Source organism: Pelophylax lessonae (assembly GCF_965119305.1).
Source record: "Pelophylax lessonae genome assembly, chromosome: 4".
NCBI lineage: Eukaryota > Metazoa > Chordata > Amphibia > Anura > Ranidae > Pelophylax > Pelophylax lessonae.
In genome coordinates this window covers 243556867-243580961 of record NC_138771.1, presented here as the reverse complement: position 1 = coordinate 243580961, position 24095 = coordinate 243556867, and the positions used below count along the sequence as shown (strand labels likewise).

Genomic DNA, 24095 nt, shown 5'->3' with positions numbered 1-24095 from the left:
TTCACTGCACCCCACAAAGATTGTGTTCACTGCACACCAAAAAGGATTGTGTTCACTGCACCCCAAAAAGATTTTGTTCACTGCACCCCAAAAAGATTGTGTTCACTGCAGCCCAAAAAGATTGTGTTCACTGCAGCCCAAAAAGATTGTGTTCACTGCAGCCCAAAAAGATTGTGTTCACTGCAGACCAAAAAGATTGTGTTCACTGCAGCTCACACACAGAAAAATGGATGTGGATCACTGACACCTGCCTATCTCCAATCCCACACCACACAGCAATATCGATTGTAGTTTGTAGAACACAGTTTCCCTAAAATTCAGCAGACTCTGTCCCTAACAGGATTGAGAAGAGATCGTAGATCAGGATTGAGTGCAGATTCACCCCACCCCCCACACAGCAATATCGATTGTAGTTTGTAGAAGACACTGACCCTATAATTCAGCAGACTCTATCCCTAAAATGCCTACAACTCGCCCTGCCTAAACACTCCGACCTGTCCCTCAATTCTATCCGGACACAAATGGTTTTTTCCTGCCTATCTTTCCCTAATCAGCAGCCAGCACATTGATGTGTGCTCTGTCCCTTAGCTAAGCAGCAGAATGACGCTGCTGCGGCGGCTGCCTCGAACTTATAAAGACTTGGTCACATGCTTCAGACGGCCAATCACAGCTACTAAGACATTTGCAGGCATGGCTGGGATGGCTTAAGGCACACCAGTTAAACGATTGTTGATTGGCTGTTGAAAGCCCGCCATGAAAAGAGCGCCAAAGCATGCAAAACCCGGAAATAAAACGACCGAACACGGATTTTTACCCGAACATACAGTAAAGTGTCCGTGTCCGTGTTCGGGTAAAAAAAATCCAATTATTCGGTACGAACACGAATAATACAGTCCGTGTTCGCTCAACACTAATCCTAACACATTACCCAGTCCATACCAGTATAGATCCTAACACATTACCCAGTCCATACCAGTATAGATCCTAACACATTACCCAGTCCATACCAGTATAGATCCTAACACATTACCCAGTCCATACCAGTATAGATCCTAACACATTACCCAGTCCATACCAGTATAGATTCTAACACATTACCCAGTCCATACCATCCTTGTATACAAACTTTTATTGAAAGGAAACAGAAGATGGTGGTACAAAGAGAATTGGTACAATAATATGACAAATATTGGTATCACATAGAGTAAACATACCATCCTAACACATTACAGAGTCCATACCAGTATAGTCCATACCAGTATAGATCCTAACACATTACCCAGTCCATATTATCCTAACACATACCAAGTCCATACCAGTATAGATATCCAGCATGAGGAGATTTTTCCCATTGAGGATTGAGGTCTGTTTTCATTTTTTTGAGCAATATATATATATATATATATATATATATATATGCACACACATACACAGATATGTACACACATTTATCTAGAGCTAGAAAACTATATATATGTATCAATTAACAGGTGTATAAATTATATCTATAAAAAAACATTATTGATAGTAGTAATTAATGGAGTGTGAGGCCTCCAGCTTGTCGGAAGGTGCTCTGCCTCCCCCTGCTGGCGGATTTTGGAAAGTGCACCATGCTGACACCCTGCCTTCGGTGACACGTTAAATTTGCGACAGGCGGGAAGAGTGAGCGGGCACAGAGAGAGAGACAACCTGCTGCCAGAACTACAACTCCTAGCTGGGGTGAGAGCGACACTGTGTGGCACAAAATTTTTTTATTTTTTTTGTGATTTACATTGTCCCTGATTAACAGGGACACTGTAAAATGCCCGGGACAGGCTCCTATTTGCCGGGATTGTCCCGGGAAAAACGGGACAGTTGGCAGGTATGTAACATTGACCATATTTATTTCATGGCAAGTTTACTTTAAACACCCACTAGGTTAGCCATTCATGTACAGGCCTGTCATGTGAAAATGGCTTAACCCAGAAGTCTTTTCTCCTTTTGTAGAGACAATCTGTACACAGAATTGCCCATAATCAAATACAATGCCAATAGGCATGCTAGCTCTATGTCTGATTTGATTTTCTTGCATTTAATTTACAATTGCTAATTAATAATCAAACCCCAGTGACAGGCTATATAGAAAACAAGCTAGGAATGATCAATCACCTTGTCAGAAACCGAATAGTGGAGGAAATCTACATGGAACACCTGCTGGATAAGAGGAGTTGGACAATAACAAACAGCTCTGTCACTGGTGTTGATTTAGCAAGCAGCACTAGCATAATCTCCCTTCTTAAATGTTTGAGTATCAGAGATTAATCGAAATAATGCTGCATTCTAATGACGAGCTAGAACAATTCTTGCAACCATCTCGGCAATACATTACCTTCTTTCCCATTTAGGACCATTGACATATATCACCTACATAAAACATTAATATATAGGGAAGGACATTAAAGGAGATTTATAGGGCTCGTTCTGGTTGGTGGTAGTTTATGTGCTTGGGAATAGGGACATTTTATCATACTACATGTTTTTCTGATTTTACTGTGCCTGGCATGATGTTTTATTAAACCGGATAGTTTTTTTTTATTTTAGTATGCGTAGATTAGATCTTGACAGTTAGATGGGTTACTATGGCAATCTGAATCTTCTCCCAGAATATGGGGGTAGGTATGGAGATTGCTGTATTATTGATGTTGAACCAAACAACTACAAGTAATTAGTGGATGCAAGAAAAGTGAGAGAATGAAGGAGAAACTTTGATCATATTTTTAGAAAATAAGCAACAGATCTTCAATAGAACTCACTTTACATTCTGTTCCTGTTAAGACTTTCATTTTTTATTCAGTTATATTATGTAGTATTAGGCAGCCGTGTTAGATTACCTATAATAACAAATGGTTGGCAAAAGCAAAGTACACATGTTGAGTTTGCAGAGTCATTTATATAGGTCAATTAAAAAAGTTATTTGCTTCTACTCTATGGATGCCAGAACGTTCCACAAAACACTACCGTAATGAAGCAGAGGGCATAAAATCATTCCTACCCACAATGTTTTAAAACATCAAGACCAAATGGCAAACAATAAATTACCAAAACAGAGAGATTCAATATTTATTTCCCTATGAAGTGTTGTGAAATGCTTTGAGATCGGTTGATAGGGGAGTGAAGGCATAATTTGTACTCATCGCAGATGTAGTCTGAAAATACCATTACAGCCTCTCTACAATTATGGCTTGTCAAAAGATTCTTCTGAAATCTGCCTGACAGACAGATGTTATAAAGAGAAAACCTGCATAATTTAAAAAAATAAATGGATATTCTTTCGTGTTCACGTGACACCCACAAAGTTACATCTAACTCAACTACAGAGAGTAACAGTTATGTCTTTAGAATGACAGAATATTAGTGTTCCCCAAAGAGTAATTCATAGCTATAGAGTCGCCTTTCTTAAACTTTTTACCCCAGAGGAATCCTTGAAATAATTTTCAGATCTCAGGGAACCCATTTCTAAAAACAATTCTTTGGTGGCCAGTGGGAAGTTTGCCACTCCTACAGTGATGAACATGAATGCCACCCATAGAAAGCACTATATAAAATCATTGGTGTTGTGCTGGTTACTTCAAGTGGCACTGGCCCCAGAGCTATGCAGGCAACCACAAATGGGATACCAATCATCCACATCTCCAGGAACCCCTAGCAACACTAATTGAGAATGATAACAATGTATATATAATAATAATAATAAAAAACACCAAATCGTATTATATACATTTAATGTGGTTTACAATTTTATCAGCTGGTTTTGTGTAGATTTAAACCTGTTACTTGACTTTCTTAGTATTTACCATGTCATTGTACAACTTATGGGGTGAAAACATAGGGAGGATTTACTAAACCTGGACAGTGCATAATCTGTTGCAGCGTTGCATAGAAACCAATCAGCTTCAGGGTTTTATTTTTAAAGCTTAACTGAACAAGCTAAGAAGCTGATTGGCTATCATGCACAGCTGCACCAGATTCTAAATGCACCAGTATTAGTAAATCTGATTTTCCTTTAAAGTTCCAACCCCCCCTTATACCCACTGTATTAGTAAATCTAGGCTGTTGGTGTTCTATGGCAAGGTACTAATAAGAGCTCCATGCTTGTGAGACTAGAATGAGGTTAACCTTTCATCAGCAGGGTACAGCATTATTCACAAGCATAATAAAAGCTGTGTTAATATATATAAAGTTAATGCTTATATAGTATATGTTTAACATGTATGAAATCATATAGCATAGCCCTGCTACATAACAGAGCACTATGCAAATGGGAAAAGTAAAAAAACTTAAAAAAAAAAAAAACACTTTAGAAAAAAAACAAATTAAACAATTTTTAAGTAACAAATGCAGGTCATGTGTTTTCAAAAAGCAAACCATCAATTTTCAAACAATAAAGAAAAACCAATCAGCGCAATCTTCCTCTATGCACTCTTACCTCTCAAGGTTGCTGCTACCACAATAAAGTGATTTCACCACACTTCAAAGTAATATAAAGGAAATTTAACAGTGTCGCGCAACCTCTATTATTCTGTAAAACAAATCTCACACTATAGTAAACATAAACAATGTGCTAATGGAGAAGAAATGGAAAAGAAATTCATATACATGAACAACAAAATATTATAAATGTGATGTGACAAAAAATATATATATATATATATATATATATATAATAAATAAAAAAAAAATAATAATGGTCAATTTTTGATAATAAACGATCCACCACCAACTGAAAATTCTTGCAATATTCAGTGTCAGCCACAACTTGTGCTCCACTAGCTGCTAACCTCAATGTCATGACCTTGCATTACCAGTCAGGTCACAACAAGCAGTGGTTCCCATTAAGGATGGGAATATGGCATCCTCAGTCCTCCAAAACTTCTGGAGCTCAGTATTTACTTCCAAGTAGACCGATGTACATGTAGAGATGGGAATAAAATACAGCCAATCTAGTGCTCTCTGTCTCAAATATTTATTGGGCTTAAAAAACATAGAAATGTACTCACATTAAAAAGCACTTAAGCTGTGCTATCGGCAGAGTTGTACTCGAAACCCATACTTGAGTAAAAGTACAAGTGCGCCATCAAAAAATGACTTGAGTAGAAGTGGAAGTGCTCGATCAAAAAGTGATTTGAGTAGAAGTACTAAAGTATTCAACATTTTTTGTACTTAAGTATTGCAAGTAATTTTTTAAAAAATTTTGCTACTCAAGTACTGAAAGTAAAAGTACCAGTAGTTTTGAAAAAAAATTGCTACTCAAGTACTGAAAGTAAAAGTACAAGTACTGTGTTATGTAGTTATAAAGAAAGAAGTCAAAAGTTTGAACATCATATTGTTTTTTATTATTTCAAATGCAGCTTTTATTTATGCATACAGTAGCATTTATTTTCGTATGCGCTGATAATACACATGTTTTGAGCTTCATGAAACCTGCCATCTACTGTTCTGGCAGTGGTCATTTTTATAATAGTAACTAGTAACTATGCAGCACAAAAAAAAAATATCGGAGTAGAAGTATTGAAAGCATCGAAAAAATGTAGTGAAGTAAAAGTGGAAGTAGGAGAAAAAAATTCTACTCTAGGAAAGTACAGATACCGCCTTTCGGTACTTAAGTACAGTAGTGAAGTAGTTCTACTTAGTTACTATACATCTCTGGCTATCGGTTTCTCACATTTATCAATCACTAATCCCAGGTAGAGATGGCCATGAGAGGACTCACACTCCAGACTCTGTCCCCTGTACATGTTATGTCCAAGGGGTGTGGACTCTGCCCTACTGATGAAGTAAACGCCCCTCGGACGTATCGCATATAGGGGATGGAGCCTGGAGCGTGAGTCATCTTGTTGCCATCTCTATCCATGACTATTGTTTAATATATGCGAGATATAGCAAGCATGACTTAAGAGGTATTTACTGTGAGTAGATTTCTTAATTTTTTAAGCCCAATAAATATATGATACAGAGAGCACTAGATTGGCTGTATTTTAATCCCATCTCTACATGTACATTGGTTTACTTGGAAGTGAATACTGAGCTAGAAGAGTCTTAGAGGATTGAGGAAGCCATATTCCCATCATTTTATCCCTTAAATTGAACCACTGCTTGTTGTGACCTGACTGGTAATGCAGGGGTCATGACACAGCGGTGAGCAGCTAGTGGATCATGAGTGGTGGCTGACACTGAATATTGCAAGAATGTTCATTCACGTGGTGCTGGCTCATTTACTATCATAAACAGACTATTATATTATTTTTTGATTTTTGATTTTTTTTTTATTATTTTTATCGTCACATCCCATTTATATTATTTTGTTGTTTGAAAATACATGTACAGGTATATGAATTTGTTTTTTTAACACATCATTTATGTTTACTATAGTGTGAGATTTGAGAGGTTGCACGAAAACTTCTTTCTGACTGCACAGACTGCAGTATTTTTTTTATTTTTGTGTAATGAGAGATTTTACAGACTTTAAAGTGTTTTTCCACTTTTGCAGGCATATTTGAGATAACCCCACTATAAGTTTGTTATGTGTTCCCGTTCACACAGTGTACCTAAAAAAAAAAAAAAAAAATACATTTATAAAAAAAAAAATAATAATAAATAATATTAATAAAAAAACTATATATATATATATATATATATATATATATATATATATATATATATATTTCTTATCTTTTAAGTGTCATGGCTGACTTTAAGGATTTTTAAACAATGTCAGAGTGAGTCTTTCCACAAGACAGGACAAGCGCCCTCTCATTAACATACTCTGCAAGAAGCCCAGCTTCTAAACCTTAAGTGCCTGTTCACACTACCGCAGCACGACTTCGGGGGCGACCTGTGAAGTCCGACTTGCAAGGACTTCATATAATGAATGTCAATGCAAGTCGCTCCAATGTCGCCCCAAAGTAGTACAGGAACTATTTTCTAAGTCGGAGCGACTTGAGTCGCTCCTATTAGAACGGATCCCGTAGCACTGCATGGACCGCGACTTATCAGGCTGACCAGTCGCCTGACAAGTCGCGGTAGTGTGAATGGGCACTTAGCCTTTATTTAGGACAGACAGTGTTCAAATCTGACAGTATAGCACGCACAGGCTTATCTATGGCAAACACAGTTGCCCAGACACCTCATAAACAAAGAGAACTGTGTAGGATTTTACAATGCTGAAATTTCCGGAGAAGGGCATCTAAAAACGTAAGCTACATTGTTTTTTTACATTTTTGGGTAAATTCATACTATATGAATGGGAACATGTAACAAATATAAAGTAATTTGGCTGCAAACGTAAAAATACACTATAAGTCACTGTGTCTCTGTGTCTGAACAAGTATGCAACAAGTCAACATTAAGCATGAGGGCCAAGCAAGTAGCATTTTAGGAAAAGCCAGAAAGGGCAGCCTACTTTTGCACTCACAACAGGTTTTCTTTAAAGAGAAAAATGTTTTGGCATTGTAGCTGGTATTTAATTATACAGAAACAACATGTGGCAGGTTTCCTTTCATCTGACATGTGCTCCCTGCTCAGAATTTGTTTTCATAACCTTTAATCAAACAGGAGCAATCAGTGTAACTGCAGGAAAATCAACAAGGCACGATGTGCTCCTTCTGCATCATTATAAACATGAGGACCAATAACATTCTCAGCCAAGTTTTATGGTTAAACATTTACTCCATCTGCACTATTACTAGAAGAAAACCTCTCATAAACTGAACTATGTTGCATAAATTAAGGGTAGATACATAGGAAATGACAGCACATAAGGTCCATCTGCCACCATCAGTTCGCCTCATTTCCATACCTGCTGAAATGTATTATCAGCATAGCTGATCTTTGGCATGTGTCCTGTATTAAGAACACCTGTTAGTTTATACAACTTTATAAGTAAAATAGATATATATCAACTTTAAAAAGTTGTTTGATAATTATCTTAATGCTTTCTCTGTATTAAGGTAAAAAACCTACTGCATGCACCCCTCCCCTTTACCCTTACCTGGGCCTGTTTTTAAGCCCGTGATGTACACAAGAGCAGTGGCTCTTTCAGCTCCTTCCCTCCTCATTGGTTCAGAGACAGGCATTTACTCCCACTTCTCTCAATCACAGCCAGTGAGGGAGCAGGGGGGCGGGGTGAGTACCCCGAGTCCCGATGTTTGTGTCAATAGGTGCAGGCAGGGAGGCTTGGGAGCAAACCTGCACAAGTGCCCCCTCAGCAAGTGGCTTGCTATGGGGGCACTTGGTAGGGAGAGGAGCTAGAAGTGCCAGCCGGGGAGCCCAGAAGAAGAAGGATCATGCTTTATCTCTAAACAGGGGAGAGGGCAAGACAAAAAAGGCATGGTAACTGTATGGCTAGGTAAGCACTGCAGGTGGTGAACCCTAAGGCTTGGTGCACACTACTGTGATCTGAAAATCCTACTACTTGCAGTTCAACTTTGCCAGGTGTCTTCCTGGTTATTTGCTGGTGACTTGAGTATTATTTGGTGTGACCCAATGCACCTTTGAAGTGAGGGAGGGGCTACACCACAGGGAATGCCTGGGTAATCTTCCTATAATGTCGGATCCAAATCACATGAATATAGATGAAGATCTGACTTAGAGGGGACTTCCAATAAAGTCGATGGGCACAAGTTGGATAAAAGTTGCCTTGAAGTAGTACAGGAACCTTTTTTAAAATCGGAGTGACTTCAGAAGTGCTAATTAAGACAGCGCTTATTGACTAATGTGGGATTTCACATGTCATGCGACAAGTTGATTCCCAAATCGCGGCAGTGTGAGCCACCTAATACACCAGTTTTGGATGTAATTTAATTTTAAACACATGGTGAAAAATTACAAATTCACTTTAAAGTGAGCCTGTCAGGCATGTTAGTGTTTCAAAACTAAAAATCCCACTAAGAGTAAGCATCAGAAGATGCCTGCTATTACCTTTGGTAGCCTGAAATGCCTCTTCAGTGTACCAGCAGAGCCCCGTACTGTGTAATATAGCCTAAACTCTTCAAGCATTGGAAGATAAACCCTTTGGCTATGGGGAAACCTATCCCACCCATTGTCCCAGTATCCCATAAGAGAGCCTGAGCCAAGCCATCCATCATTAGCCCCATCTGTAGAATTCTGTGTTTGTGGCTTCTTGCTCTGTGTTTCATTTTCTCTGTTCAGACAGACTTAAATTAGAACTCTACACTTTTTCTAGTGTACACTGCCTGCACAGCATGCACACTGCACTGTACATTCATGGCATTTTAAAGAGAAAAAAAGAGAAAAGTTCATGGACAATCTCCAGCACACATTCAAAGGAGTTACATCAACAGTGGCTGCCCAATGGTAAAGTAGAATGATGTCAATTCTAAAAGAAGTAATGAAGAACTCGATGGCAGTAGTGGATGTAGTGGATGAAGTGGAGAGTGACAGCTTTGAACAACTCTAAACTTCGGCAGGAGGGCAACCATGGAGGTGAGTCTGCCATAATGTATAAATACGCATTCATACTTTGACTTTATGGAAAAAGCCGGCTTCACTCAGCCGCACTATGGTTTTACTTCAGGCTGGCTTCACACTGAATTCGGATGCAGCTCACAGCAAGGGTCTGGTGCGTCCCTGTCCTCGGTTTCAGGGACAAATCAGGCCCGAAATGTTGCCTGAATTCAGACCTGAAACTGAGCCAAAGATGCACAGGACCCCTGTGCAATCTGCTCCGTAGCCGCCCCAGAGATGTGTAAACCGGCTCTTTTAAGAGGCAGTCACATTCCCCTTTCATGCGAATTGGATGCGGTGAAACTCGCATTCCAATTCGCATAAGTGTGAACCCAGCCTTAAGGATCATACTGGGAATATAGATAATGGAAGAGTGCATTTATCCTGGGGTGATGAAAAAAAAAATGATGGCATTAATTTCACCTGAGCATTATGTAGCAACTTTACAGTTATTGCAGACATGACACAATATTTTCATACAGCTAAATGAAAGAAATGAAAGAATGAGGAAGAATAAGTTTCAGTCATTTAAAAAAACAATTAATGCAAGCTGCAGCAAACAATAAACATATTGGCTTTGAAAATAAGACAGTTTTCCATTTTTTAATATAGAGAAACCTGTTATGGTAGAATTGTAAAAAAGCATTTTACTAGTAATCACAAAATTCTCTAGATAAATCACAATATGCCTATTTTGTAGAAATGCAACATTAATTCATTTTTAGTTTGTGTCATTTAGGAAAATGAAGATTTTAGGACTGTAGCAGTCAATAGTCACTTTACATTGGATAGCTTAATCCTCTACAACAGCGGGCTAAAATCTAAATGATAACAAGTTGTTGCTGTATTTCTGTTGGAATCATTTTTATTGGTAATTAGAGGGGAGTAGCAACAGTTTTGCCCATGCAGGGGCTAAACTAACATCTGATAGAAATAACAATCATTCACGGTAGGGTGATCAAATATTTGCATCAGTACACATTTGGGATCTATAACCAAATGCTACTAGAGGATCTTCATTGGGCACCTTACACAATTTTTTGTTTCTTTTTCCTCATAATGTATACCAAACCTGAAGGGTTTCGCAATATTATGGAGGGAACACCAATGCAATTTTATTTTTTGTAGGGGTCCCTTATTATGATTTATATCAGACCCTCATTTAGGATAAGGTTTTGCTATAGATGAATGTAATCCATTGCCGCTCTGTTTACAAGTAGAAATGGCTGGGAGATGTCATTTTGCCACCATATTGAACACACTTTTTTCTTTGTAAGGTTGGGTTCACACTGGGGTGATCACATTGCTGTGCACATCACATGCGATGTCTGCCCGATGCAAATTCAGCCATGCAGTTTGTATGACTGAATTTGCATTGCATTCGAACCAAAATGGTGCAAGACCATTTTTCTTTGGTCCACACTAGAATCGGATTGCATGGGTTTTCACACCCATGTGATCCAATTCCTGTACCATTTCACAGTTAGCACAAACTGATTTGGGGGTGTCATTACCTAACATTGAGACCTGCAGCGGTTTACAGATGTCAGTGTAAACCGCCTGTGATTCAGGTGCGATGTGGGAACACAGGAATCGCAGGGTTTCCCGCACCAGTGTAAACCCAGCCTAAATATCAGTGCTGCTGTAGTAGGTTGTATATTTCATACCGACGTGCCACCTCACAGGCAGGCATGTTGTTTATTAAATTTTGCATTTTTAATATTTCATTTTAAGCATTATTAAAATCACTGCTCACTGCCAAGCTGCATTTTTAAAAACTTTTTTTTTTGTTGCTTTGGTACACATTGCCCAGAGTAATGCCCACTTGTTTGACAATGCTTTGCCCATGAGCCTAGAAAATGTCCAGAACTGATTTTTTACCATTCAGCTCCCATTGACTTCAGTGGAGTTCGGATTTAGCATCCAAACTTTGGCAATGTTGACCAAACCTGCCCTAAGCTTAAGTCAGATACATTTAGCTCCTCTCTAGGCTCTAATGATTAAAACAGACTAAAGCAAAGCAATATGCCACAAGAAGATTTATTCTTCTGCTTCCCCAGACACAATTTCCGTTTAAGAATTACATATAACTAGATCACTTGTGGTTTTAAACAATGCTATATTAGATCAAGAATATAAAAAGGGATTTTCAGGTAGCTCAAAGTGTAAAAGTCCTCTCACCATCCAGGCTGTCACAAAGTCTCCCATCCACGTTCCAACTGCTGCTACCTTCATGAAGCTCTCATTCCGGATACCCATATAGTCGGTTATAATGTATGGGCTGTAAAGAGAGAGAAGGGACATTATTGTATTAAATAAAGTTTACAGTTATTTAGGCTTTTTGAAAATTGTCAGCACTATTAGGCAAAGAGATATTGCTCAAAATAAAACCTTACATGAAATAGAGCCAATCAGAAGCGAAGCCATAGCTGTACAGATAGTGATAAACTTTAATAAAAGCGCAGAAAGCGGTCTCTGTTTATCCGCTTTTAGCAGATAATTTACATAGGAAAAAATGTCTCTGTAGTAACTGCTACAAAAAAAACAATTATAGATGATGGTACAAAAGTGCATGCATACAGAAATATACACATAACACAGACAAGAACAGCAAACCATCAAAATTTAGCATGTCCATTTTTTTAAGTGTGCACGTGGGTGAAGGGAGGCACATGGCAGGTCCAAGGCCTGGGAGGAACTGAGACCATGATTTTGGAACAGAGTGGCACACAGCAACCCCCTCTCTCTGCCACTATCTTTGCATAGAACTGGTTACAAAACACGGATAGTTCTTTCAAAGCTGTGGACATTCACCCATTTCTGTGGGGCTAACACCTCCAGACATTTTGGGAGAGTGCTGCATTAGTTGCACAAAAGTGTCTGCGGAAGTTCCTACCATAATCTTACTGAAGAAACTTTGCACAAAATGCAGTTGCTTGAAGGCTGCGGGGCACCTGTGTCATACTGGCCCCAGCTGCATGGCTGAATAGTAATTGCATCTGGATCGCCGTAATAAAGAGGACTCTCTACAAATTGTGTAGACCTCCTATGCTGGCCTATGGCCTAGGAAGAAAAGAAAACCAACAAGTGACTATACAGTAAACGGTAGATTGCGCTGGTGCTCTGGTGAACTGTCCCTCCACATCTGCAAAGAGGAAGACCACTGTAGCTCCAGGAACTGTCCTAATAGCCTAGGTGCTACGTGGTCCCCTACATGTTGATAATGGGGAAAAGAACAACAAGTAAGGCCAAAATATAGGCAGAAAAAAACTTCAGCTCTAACCTATTAATTAACATAAAAAGAAACATATTTTGAGGTTTAAAAGCTTGAAATAGACCCTACAATTTTTTATGGAAGCATATTTATAAAGCAGTAACCTGAGATTTACCAAATATTTACCATAGGAGAAACTTCTTGGTGCATGTGTTTTAAATTACAGTGGTTGATTCACAACCAGTGAATATTTGGTGAAAGGCACCTTCACTACTTTATAAATATGCCTGTCAGGACCTGAATCACCAGATGGTGACACTGGGCTTCCCATTGCAGGAGGTTGTTGTTCTGGTGTCCACCAATAGGTGTCTTCCAGCAACTAACAGATTCCAGTAATCAGTCTCCACCTGGTGCTGGCTGCTGGGAGGGTATATAGGTTCTCCTCTGATATTACATGGTGTGCCAGTGCTTTGCCTTGTTTGTTGCCAGATACTGTATGCTGTTTATTCTGCTACTGCTCCTGAACTTGATCTTGCTCCTGCCCTGCATCCTGCTGCCTCTTGTCTGCTACCCCTGCTCCTGATCCTAGTCCTGGTTCCTTCTTCTGTTCCCTGCATCTCAAGTTTACTCTACTTACCCGTGTTCCTCATTTTGTACATATTGTATACACACAATATTACCAAAAGTATTGGGACACCTGCCTTTACATGCACATGAACTTTAATGGCATCCCAGTCATAATCCATAGAGTTCAATATTAAGTTGCTCCCCCCCCCCTTTTTGCAGCTATGACAGCTTTAACTCTTCTGGGAATTCTGTCCACAAGGTTTAGGAGTGTTTGTGCTGCTGGTTGCCAGACTAGGGAGAGACCATTTTTGATTTGACCTTTCGATATTCCACCCAGAATAGCTCCCTCTCCTATATGGCGACTTTTGTGAGCGACTTTTGAGGACGCGTCTGACTATTCAGACCATTGTTAGGTGGCAATGCTAATCTTAATATGACCACATCCTTTTATATTACCATCTTTTTGGATTTTGGGTGCCTGTAACCTACCTGACCCAGAAGGCATCTATTACCAACTATATCACAACCTACACACCAAAAACAACTTCCCTCTGTCCTAGTGACACTTTAGAGATTACCCTCATAAACTCCTGTGTTTTTGAACCACAGCAAACTTCCATCTACCTATGATATATTGTAATTTTTATAAAAAACGTTGTGTGCTGCAATCTTTCCCTGAAGTAGTACCCAAAATTCCGAAACATGTTGGGATGGTTATGTGAACAGGGGATGCCTACATGTACAGTAATCAACATGTTCTCTTACTCTTGAGAAATACATACCTTTTGTTCTACATTGCTAGCACTGCAGTTCTTTATATGTTGTGTTTATATTTTATGAGATTTGGGGGTGTTCTGTACTAGACATTCCCCTTTTAGCCCTATATCACAGTTACTCACTTACTCTTTACTGTATGCCTCATGTAAACCCAGTTGGGGAAATTTGGTGCTTTTTTTTTTTCTAACAAATTTGTTGGGGGAATGGCATAATACTCTTCTAGCCTACCTAGTCATCAACACAATTTCTATATACAAGGTTTAGGAGTGTGTCTATGGGAATGTTTACCCATTCTTTCAGAAGTGCATTTGTGAGGTCAGGCACCGATGTTGGAGAGAAGGACTGGCTCACAGTGCTCCTATTCATCCCAAAGGTGTTCTATTGGGTTGAGGTCAGGACTCTGCGCAGGCCAGTCAAGTTCCTTCACCCCAAACTTGCTCATCCATGTCTTTATTGACGTTGCTTTGTGCACTGGTCCAAATCATTTGGTGGGGGGGGGGGGGGGGTTGGGGTTGTCTTTATGGGGGTGGGCTTGGTCCCTTAGTTTCAGTGAAGGGAGCTCTTAGGGAGTCAGTATACCAAGACATTTTGTACAATTTCATGCTCACAACTTTGTGGGAACAGTTTGGGGATGGCCCCTTCCTGTTCCAACATGACTGTGCACCAGTGCACAAAGCAAGGTTCCTGTATGGTAGCCTAAACAAGTATGAAATACAGTTACTATATGATTCACAATACTCATAAACTAAACAAAAAAAAAAAGTAAACAAGAAAAAAATGTCCTTTACCTCCCCCGACTGAGCCAAATCCTCCTTAATTTTCTTCTCACAAGGTTCCACTCCCAAATACTGCGACTTACAGTGGAATGGTTGCAGCAACAGAGGCAGTGATGTCATTTCAGAAGCAGTGGGCTGATTGAAAAGCTACAGGCTTGTGAAGTGTTGCAGCACATTTTAGGTGCAATATGTATTACTTTAATATTAAGTACACTATATACAATTTATGTGTATGTTCATAAATTCTCAGGCATCACTGTTCAAACTTGAAAAAAAAAAAACTCATAAGAACAATTTGTTAGCACCTTTTGATACCGGCAGGTACTTTTATTAGGGCTCGTGTAGAAAAGCAAATACAACCTATTTTAGGTGCAATCAGCTTGAAAATGAAATGCTCTAGATATGCACCTGGTTTGTTTCTGCCTAAGCTCCTTGGGCTGCTCTTGAATACCAAACCTGCACTCCAGTCCTCCAGTCCAAAATTAAAATACTGTTACCCTTCATTTTTGACATGCATTTGATAAATAACTAAATCTTTTGTCATCTATAACACAATTCTGCATCCTCTCTCAGGTGTTACTATTCCTGGCTTATCTCTCCCTATGATATGCTGATATCTTTCCCAATACACCTTGAGTCAATCTACTAGTGTCAAGCATCTTTGCTGATTAACCCATTGCACACTACGTATCTGGGTATATGTCTGTGGGATCTATATTCCTTCCAGAGGACCTATCAGTGTAAGCAGTATTTGACATCTGTGGCCTGAGATTCAAATGTGATGGTTCTTTATGTATTCATTTTTTGATTAATGATACATATTTTTTCTTGTAGTGTTTCTATGTGCAGTCCATAACTAAACTCCTGAAGATGCTAAATCATAGTGAAACATGTGAAATGGATTAACTGCATAGCACATGTAAAACAATTCTTTTATATATGTTTTTATATTTTGTACTAATAAAATAACTTTTTAATGTTATATTTAATTCTTCATTTTGTCTACTGGCACCTTAAAAACCCCATTTATCCTCAACTACCTATTGTCTGCACTCTAGCTTTGTTGTTATGGAATACCATTTTTCTGGTTCACTTAAAGTTTGCAAATTCCTCTAGAAGCCTGTCTTTTTTTTCTGTCTTTGTTTTGTAGGACAGATTTCACTTCCTGTCCCAGAAACACAGCAGAAAGTAAGAAGAGATCTCTCCAAGGCGAGGAAAAATCCCCTCTTAGACAGTTGTCTCCAGAAGATTTCCCATAGAAAGATTTTAGCTCCTGTTCCTGAAAGAACTCAAAAATATAGAATTTTTCATGCTTCCTGTACATAGATTCTGGTCACCAGGTCTAAAAAGGGGGTTCATTCTCAACACATAGGCAGCAATAAAAAAAACAGAGATTCTAACCCATTCCTCCTCTATCCAACACTAAATAAAAAAGCGTTGCATTATATACACTTTAATCATGCTTTAATGTACTTTATTAATATACATTATTCAGGGGAAAGAAATATCTAAACATCATTTTAGAGTGTCATAATAAACTCTTTCCATAATTTGCAAGTGCGTACAGCATACTTGAACATTATGGCAGACTTTCCTTACGAGTGTGTCCTCCTCCAGCGCTGAAGCATTGATCTATTCTGTCAGTTGATACTTTGCCCTTGCTACAATCTCATTTGTGGCAATTTATAGGTTCTCCATTATCACCATTACCATTGGGTGGCCTCTGATGATGAAACTCCCACATGTGCACACAACAGTGACATCATTCCTGGCTCCACCGATTACAGTGTACACTGCCCCATGCATGCACAGTACAGAGTACAGGCAGTGCCCGGGTTACAAACAAGATAGGGTCTGTAGGTTTTGTTCTTAAGTTGAATTTGTTTGTAAGTCGGAACAGGTACATTTTTGTAAGTACAGCTTCAGCCAAAACAATCATTTTTAAGTTTTTTGGATAGCATAGGGAAGGGTTAACACCTCTGTAAAGTTTGTTTTGCTGTCTGTGTCCCTGTTCAGAAGATGTCACCTCACTTTCTGTCCCTGTGACAATTGGATTTTGAAAATTTTGGGTTGTTGTGGAAACAAGGATTGGTGATAAAGCTTCAGTGGAGACACCTTTTTCCGGTGATAACTCTTACGGGAGTGAATTTCCCTTCCTAGGGGAAATTTCCTCTCATTTCCTAGTTTCTCCCTCCGTTTGTAAGTAGGAGTTGTTTGTAAGTCAGAGGTTTGTAACCTGGGCACCGCCTGTATACAGAAAAAAAAAAAAAACTGTTGGCACGAAGGAGAAGTTTTTGGCAGAACAGACTTTACAAGACCCTTCTGCTAAAATATGCTACTTTCTAGCAGTTTGAGGTTCAGATTGTTGGAAATAATGTGTTCTGCCCATTTCAGCACTTGCTTCTTCTTTAGTTTTTTTTATCTATAGCTTTTATCAAAGCTGTGCTAGCAACCTCAAACTTGAATACACCCAAACCACCAGCTTCTATTTGATTCAAAGCAGCACTTAACAACAAAACACACACCATGGGAAACTTTCATGGGGCACATCCTTGATGCACCCCCTCTTTGTTCAATTGTATAAGCCCTTACAAATACTAGATACATAAAAATATATTTTTATACTTTTGTCATATACTGTTTTAGCATGCATTGTGTGCAAGAGCAGAACAAATAGCAATGCAATGCTGCCGCGTTGAAGAAGTTCACTTAGAGAATAAAAAGTCTCCAGGATGAAATAATCACCCCTATTTATCATTACCGCAATTTACCAACAGGTCTACATTAAATTAGACATTTCCTAATGTTCATATATTCTCATGACCAGGAATCAGCCTAAGCCTTTTCACATTCAAAAAGTCCTTCGTTTAAACAGCGTTTGGATTATGCTCCGTATACCAATAAAAGTATTTATATTTCATAAGGCTGCACAGAACAATGTCTCCTTGCTGTCAGCCAGAAGTAAGATTTACACAAGAGTGCCAAAACTTTAAACAGAATGACATCCAAAACTGATCTGAAAGACTAGACTCTCCATAAAGTGCCGCATAATGAAGCCTATATAAAGAACACAACTAAACACGTTAAATTTCACCAATCTCGGTTTTTACAGCTCTATTAAAAAAGGTATATGACAACATTGTTTATGCTTTTGTTCTCATATACAGTACATTTGAAAGAGCATAACAGAGTTTTAGCTACTGTGTAAATATGCAAGTAACATATATTAGTAAATCACTTATGCAAACCCATCAGCCACTTGTTTTTTAAAGGATAAGCTCAATTGCAGAAAAAAAAGAATAAATAAATTCACATTTTTTGGCAGGTAAAAAAAAATGTGCATTTATTATTTTGTGTTGCAGGAGCCTGTAAATCATTTACCTGGGCTCAGCAGATCCCTGATGCCATGCATGTCTCCTGCAGACCTGTCAGTGTATCTGCTTGCCCGTACCGTTTTACGAGGAAACTGATACATTCTGACAGGAAGAATCAATGAACTACCACAGCGTTCGCAGCGCTGTGGTGGTTCTTCGAAAAGTACAAGCTGACAGCCGCAAAGGATGTTGGGACTTGTAGTTCATTCAATAAAAACAAGATATACCTGTGCTCAGACCCCAATAGCTTGTCCATGCATTTAAATCTACCAGGTGCTAAAGGGGTGAAGAACCCTTTGTACACTGCTTTACCCTTTCAAGCAAACTTTGCAATACAAAATAGGGATATTTAGTTCACACGTATTGCAATACATGTTTAGGCTGGCCAACTGTAGCAAAGTAATCCCTCTTTAGCCAGTCCTACTCTGCTTTTCCACCTCAAATGCTACAGTGGACCCTATGCCAACATGGGGCAAAAAGACACAAAATGGGGGAGAGCTACAGGGTTTAGGTCTGGCCATTTTGTGTCTATGGCACAACTGCAAACCTACCAAGACATTGCCGTCCACCTAAACTGGCAGGCCAGGCAAGGAGAGCATTAAAGAAGCAGCCAAGAGGCCGATGGTAACTCTAGAGAAGCTGCAGAGATCCACAGCTAAGGAGGCAGAATCTGTCCACAGGACAACTAATAGTTGTGCACTCCACAAATCTGGCCTTTATGGAACAGTTGCAAAAAATAAGCCTTTGTAGAAGGAAAGCCATAAGAAGTCCCATTTTCAGTTTGTGAGAGTCATGCGGTGGACACAGGAAACATGTGGAAGAAGATGCTCTGGTCAGAGAAGTCCAAAAATTAACTTTTTGGCCTAAAAGCAAAATGCTATGTGTGGCAGAAAACTAATAATGCACATCATCCTGAGCACACAATCCCCACTGTGAAGCATGGTGGTGGCAGCATCATGTTGTGGGGATGCTTTTCTTCAGCAGGGATGGGGAAGCTGGTCAGAGTTGATAAGAAAATGGATGGAGCCAAATACAGGGCAATCTTAGAAGAAGAGACTTGGGACTGGGACGAAGGTTCGCCTACCAGCATGACAATTACCTTGAACATACAGCCAAAGCTACAATGAAATAGTTTAGATCAAAGCATATTCATGTGTTAGAATGGCCCAGTCAAAGTCCAGATCTAAATCCTATTGAGAATCTGTGGCAAGACTTCTGTGGCTACCATCCAATCTGACAGAGCTTAAACTATTTTGCAAAGAAGAATAGGCAAACATTTCACTCTCTAGATGTGCAAAGTTGGTAGAGAAACACCCAAAAAGACTTGCAGCTATAATTGCAGTGAAAGGTGGTTCTACAAAGTATTTATTCAGGGGGGGCTGAATACAAATGCACACCACACTTCAGATATTTTTCAAAGATTTTGAAAATCATTTATATATTTCCTTCCACTTCACAATTATGTACCACTTTGTGTTGGTCTATCACATAAAATCCCAATAAAATACATTTACGCTTTTGGTTGTAACATGAAAAAAAATGTGGAAAATTTCAAGGGGTGTGAATACTTTTTCAAGGCACTGTTATAGATCGTTGTGGTCCACGTAAGTGGGACAGTGGCAAGGACATGTCCTTTGTCTACTATGTGCTAATAGGTGTTCACTTTATCATTTCAGAAAGTTGGGAGGTATAGCCTTATATGTGTTCTCTGGCAAGGACCTTGCATAAGATTCGGTGAATGAATGGTCAGAGATTGCAGTCATGGTATATGTGTTACAGAGACACTCATAGACTTGAGACATATTACATGAGACTGGAGGAGATCACTGCCATTACAGCCCCTTTACAAATCATTGTGTTCATATTTGTTCTCCCTTCAGCCCTTTAAAAAATACTTTTATACAGTATATATCTCTCTGCTGCAAGATCCATAATAAAACATCAGCAGGAAAAACCACATGAAGAGACAAAGAAGATCCAATACATATAAACACATATATAGATATATACTGTATATGTATTTTATACAGATATATAGTATATATATATATATATATATATATATATATATATATATATATATATATATATATAAATACATAACAACACATAAAAACCCAAACCATTTACTACTGTAAGCCTTTCTAAAGAATATTTTTCCTGCACTGCCTTATGTAAATAATCGAGTAAAGGAAAAATACAAACATGTGCAATTCGTTTCGGTCCGAAAGTATATTCAGGCAAATTTTTGGTTATTCGGAGATTCGGATGTATTCGAATCTCTGAATGAAATAGTAACAAATTTGGTTGAAATTTGTTTTGTTTATTCATTTTCTAACGATTTCCTAACTTTCGGAACGATTTAAATTTGGATTGGTCGAAAAATTATCGATTGATCCAAATTCTTTATGAAGAATAGCTGGTTGTTAAGAGGCAAGCTGGAAAGCCGTCCGAGTTGTTAACAACTGATGAATAATCAGCTGTCAGCAGGCTTCAACACTGAGAGCTGAAATGTAAACTAGATGGGGATAAGGGGCTTTGGGGTGGGGGGGCAGAGACCCTCCTGCCTCAAAGCACCCCCCCATGTTTAGGGCATGTGGCCTGATATAGTTCAGGAGGGGTGGGCGCTTACTCACCCGTCCCCCCTTTCCTGACCTACATTCCATTTTTTTTTTGCCATGGGGTTCTCCTTAGAATCCATACTTTGGCTTACATTTCAGCTCACAGTGGGGAAGCCTGCTGACAGCTGATGAGTCATCGGTTGTTAATGAGGCAGCGGCCAGCTTCCTGACCCGCTCCTTTACAACCAGGTATTCTTCACACAGAATTCAAATCATTCCAAAATGTGGAATTCGTTAGAAAATAATAAACAAAATAAAATTACATTAAACTCAACTGAAAAAATTCCAAAACAAAGCGACAAAACAAAATTAGTAACAACAAATCTATCTGAAACTAAACAGATGTTTCCATTCTTTACATGTCTAGTCTGCAGGGGCTCCACAATAGGTGCCAAAGGCCTGCTGGTTGGGCACTGGGACTTGTGTAGTATTCCCCCTTAGTCCTCCAAGAGCTGTAGGGAGTAGATGCAGAGAAGCTGGGCCAGCAAAGACAGTATAGATATTCCCAAAAGAGGAGTGCTCTATAATGCAAAAGGAGGAAAGGGGCTGTCCTAAACATCTGACTATTTAAGTCATCTAGCAAGTTCAATGCACATTATTATTGGAAAGGGAAAACACTGCAGGCAAACAAATAAAATATCAGATCTTTTATGTTTTACAAGCAATTTTTTTAAAGCTGGTGGCAGGATCTCTTTAAAGAGCAACTGTAGGAAACAAGTAAAATCAATAAACTGCTATTATTATGCAGGAAACAATACAAATGTCCAAAAAGCTGTCAGATCATTCCTGGAGAAATCCAAGAAGGTGGTGCCCAAGCCATTGCAACAGTCTTTTTTAAAGGCACACTAGTATTGTCAGGGTACTCATGTCCAGTCATTACTACTGGGACAGTGATTGGTGTTTTCCATGGACTGGGCACATTTTTTTTTTTTTTTTGCAGCACGGCAGTCACTAACAGAATTTCTTGGAAACAGTCATCCAGGTGTTCCATCACTTTTGGTCACATCTTGGTCCCATTTTGGCAACATGGCTGTGCTAGAAAATTTCTAAAATATTTAATTACAAACAAGGATGTAATTGGTGTTTAAAAATATGTAATTACTTTCTGGAAACTAATAGTGAATCTGTACAAGCCCTTAATCTTCAAATGGTATGCGGTCAATGTCCCTTAATGAGATGCATCCTAATTGAGATTAATAGCAATCCTTTTAAAATTAATTATCTCAAGGTTTTTTCATTGCGCACTTCATGTCATTTAAATAAGCATTTCCCACAGAAAATTCAGCCTGCGGTGATATCAGAATTGTAACCACTAAAATGATAAACAAAAGGCTCATTATTTACAAATAAATTATTTTCATGGATTTTGCTATTTTCAACAAGCACTTTACAATTAGGAATAAAAACATTAAAAAAAATATAGAGAGATTTAGATGCAATGATCACTGGTGTAGACTTTATTTCTTAATATACACACTTGTATTTATAGCCAATATATTCACTTGCATATGAACTCAGCAGTAACTGTTGCTAAAGTATGGTACAGTATAATATTACATTTTTCTATAACATCGGGGGAAAAAAAATCTCCCTCCAAGAAAGAGATCTAATAATTTTTTAAAGTCTTTACTTGTCAGCCATACAATAGCATGCTGGCTTATAAATGGACCATGAAGGCCCAAACCGCGAATTGGCTGGATTGGATCCCCGGACTGGTACTTTTTATCTTAATGCTTGTTCATAATATTTATTTTGTGAATGGCTAGCTTCATTTTTATACAATAAACTTGTTATACACTTTTACACTATGTGGGTTTCCCCCAGTTTTATTTGCTTCTATGTTATGATGGAGTGCTCAATATTGTTGCTTGGGAGACTGCAGTAACCATTGATAATGGGGAGAAGTGATAGGTTCCCTTTACAGATGGCATCTTAACTTATACAGCGCATTTGATTATTTTTTAAAACAAAGAGTCCACGCGTTCTGGTAAGAATTTAGACAAAGTTAGAAGAGCTTTTAAACTCGGTGATGGGGGGGTCCAGATGAAGAGCTAGCCAGCGGGAGCAAGGTTCAGCGGGCATTATTGGGGGCACTAGCGGTAGGGTGACCAGAGATCCAAAACCCAAGGTAGGTAGGTTGACAAATCGAAAGTGCAGCCTCATAACATCTAACAAGGTTAGAGTATGCAACTAAACAAAATTACGAGGTTTGTATGCCTATGCTAGAAGTCTGGCAAACAAGATGGGAGACCTGGAGCTGCTAATGTATGAGGAGGATTTCATTTTTGTGGGAATATCAGAGACTTGGTTTGACAGCTCTCATGATTGGCTGGCAACCATTCAGGGGTATTCCCTTTATCACAGAGATATAGAGGGTAAAAAGGGGGGAGGGGTATGCCTGTATATCAAGAACAATGTGCAAGTGAATATGAGGACAATATCATAAATTAAGCTAGGGAGGAGGTGGAATCCCTATGGGTAGAGCTTCAAAGGGTAGGTGCTATGGGGAAAGTAATATTGGGTGTATGCTATAGGCGCCCCAACCAGAGGGAGGAGGGGGAGGCAGACCTCCTTTCACAGCTTGGAATGGCGGCAAGGATGGGAAATGTCAATATAATGGGGGGATTTTAATTATCCAGATTTAAACTGGGCAGAAGGAACTGCACATTCATCTAAGGCTTGCCATTTCCTAAATGTTTTGCAGGACAATTTCATGGGTCAGATAGTGAACGCACCAACAAGAAAACAAGAAACAATGCGTTACTAGACCTACTGATTACTAACAATACAGACCTGATCGCAGATGTAGAAATACGGGGCAACTTAGGAAACAGTGACCATAGATCAATTTGTTTCAGTATAAATTATGCAAATAGAAAAAACAAGGGTAATATAAGGACACTGAATTTCAAAAGAGCCAGCATTCCTAAATTGCGCTCGATGTTAGACAATATAAAATGGGATAGAATCCTAGGAACAAAGAACACTGAGGAAAAATGTGAGTGCTTTAAGAACATACTAAATAAAGGTATTGGCCAGTGCATTCCAATGGTGAATAAGTCTAAAAGAGCTAAAATAAACCCTGGGTGGCTAAACTCCAACATAAAAATGCATATAAATAAAAACTAAAGAAAAGGCCTTGAAAAAAAACAAGGCTGAGGGGTTATTGGCAGCATTCCAACATTACAAAGAATGCAATAAGAAATGTGCAATCAAGGTGGCTAAGATAGAAAACGAAAGGCACATAGTGGAAGAGAGTAAAAAA

At 38.8% G+C, this 24095-nt stretch overlaps 1 protein-coding gene across 1 annotated transcript in view; it reads right to left on the bottom strand.

The window, feature by feature from the left end:
- TMEM117 (transmembrane protein 117) overlaps nt 1-24095 on the bottom strand; it is a 404157-nt gene that overhangs the window by 199658 nt on the left and 180404 nt on the right. Inside the window, exon 4 of the mRNA XM_082255317.1 lies at nt 11683-11782. Coding sequence (XP_082111443.1) covers nt 11683-11782 — 100 coding nt within the window. The remainder of the gene's footprint in view (nt 1-11682; nt 11783-24095) is intronic.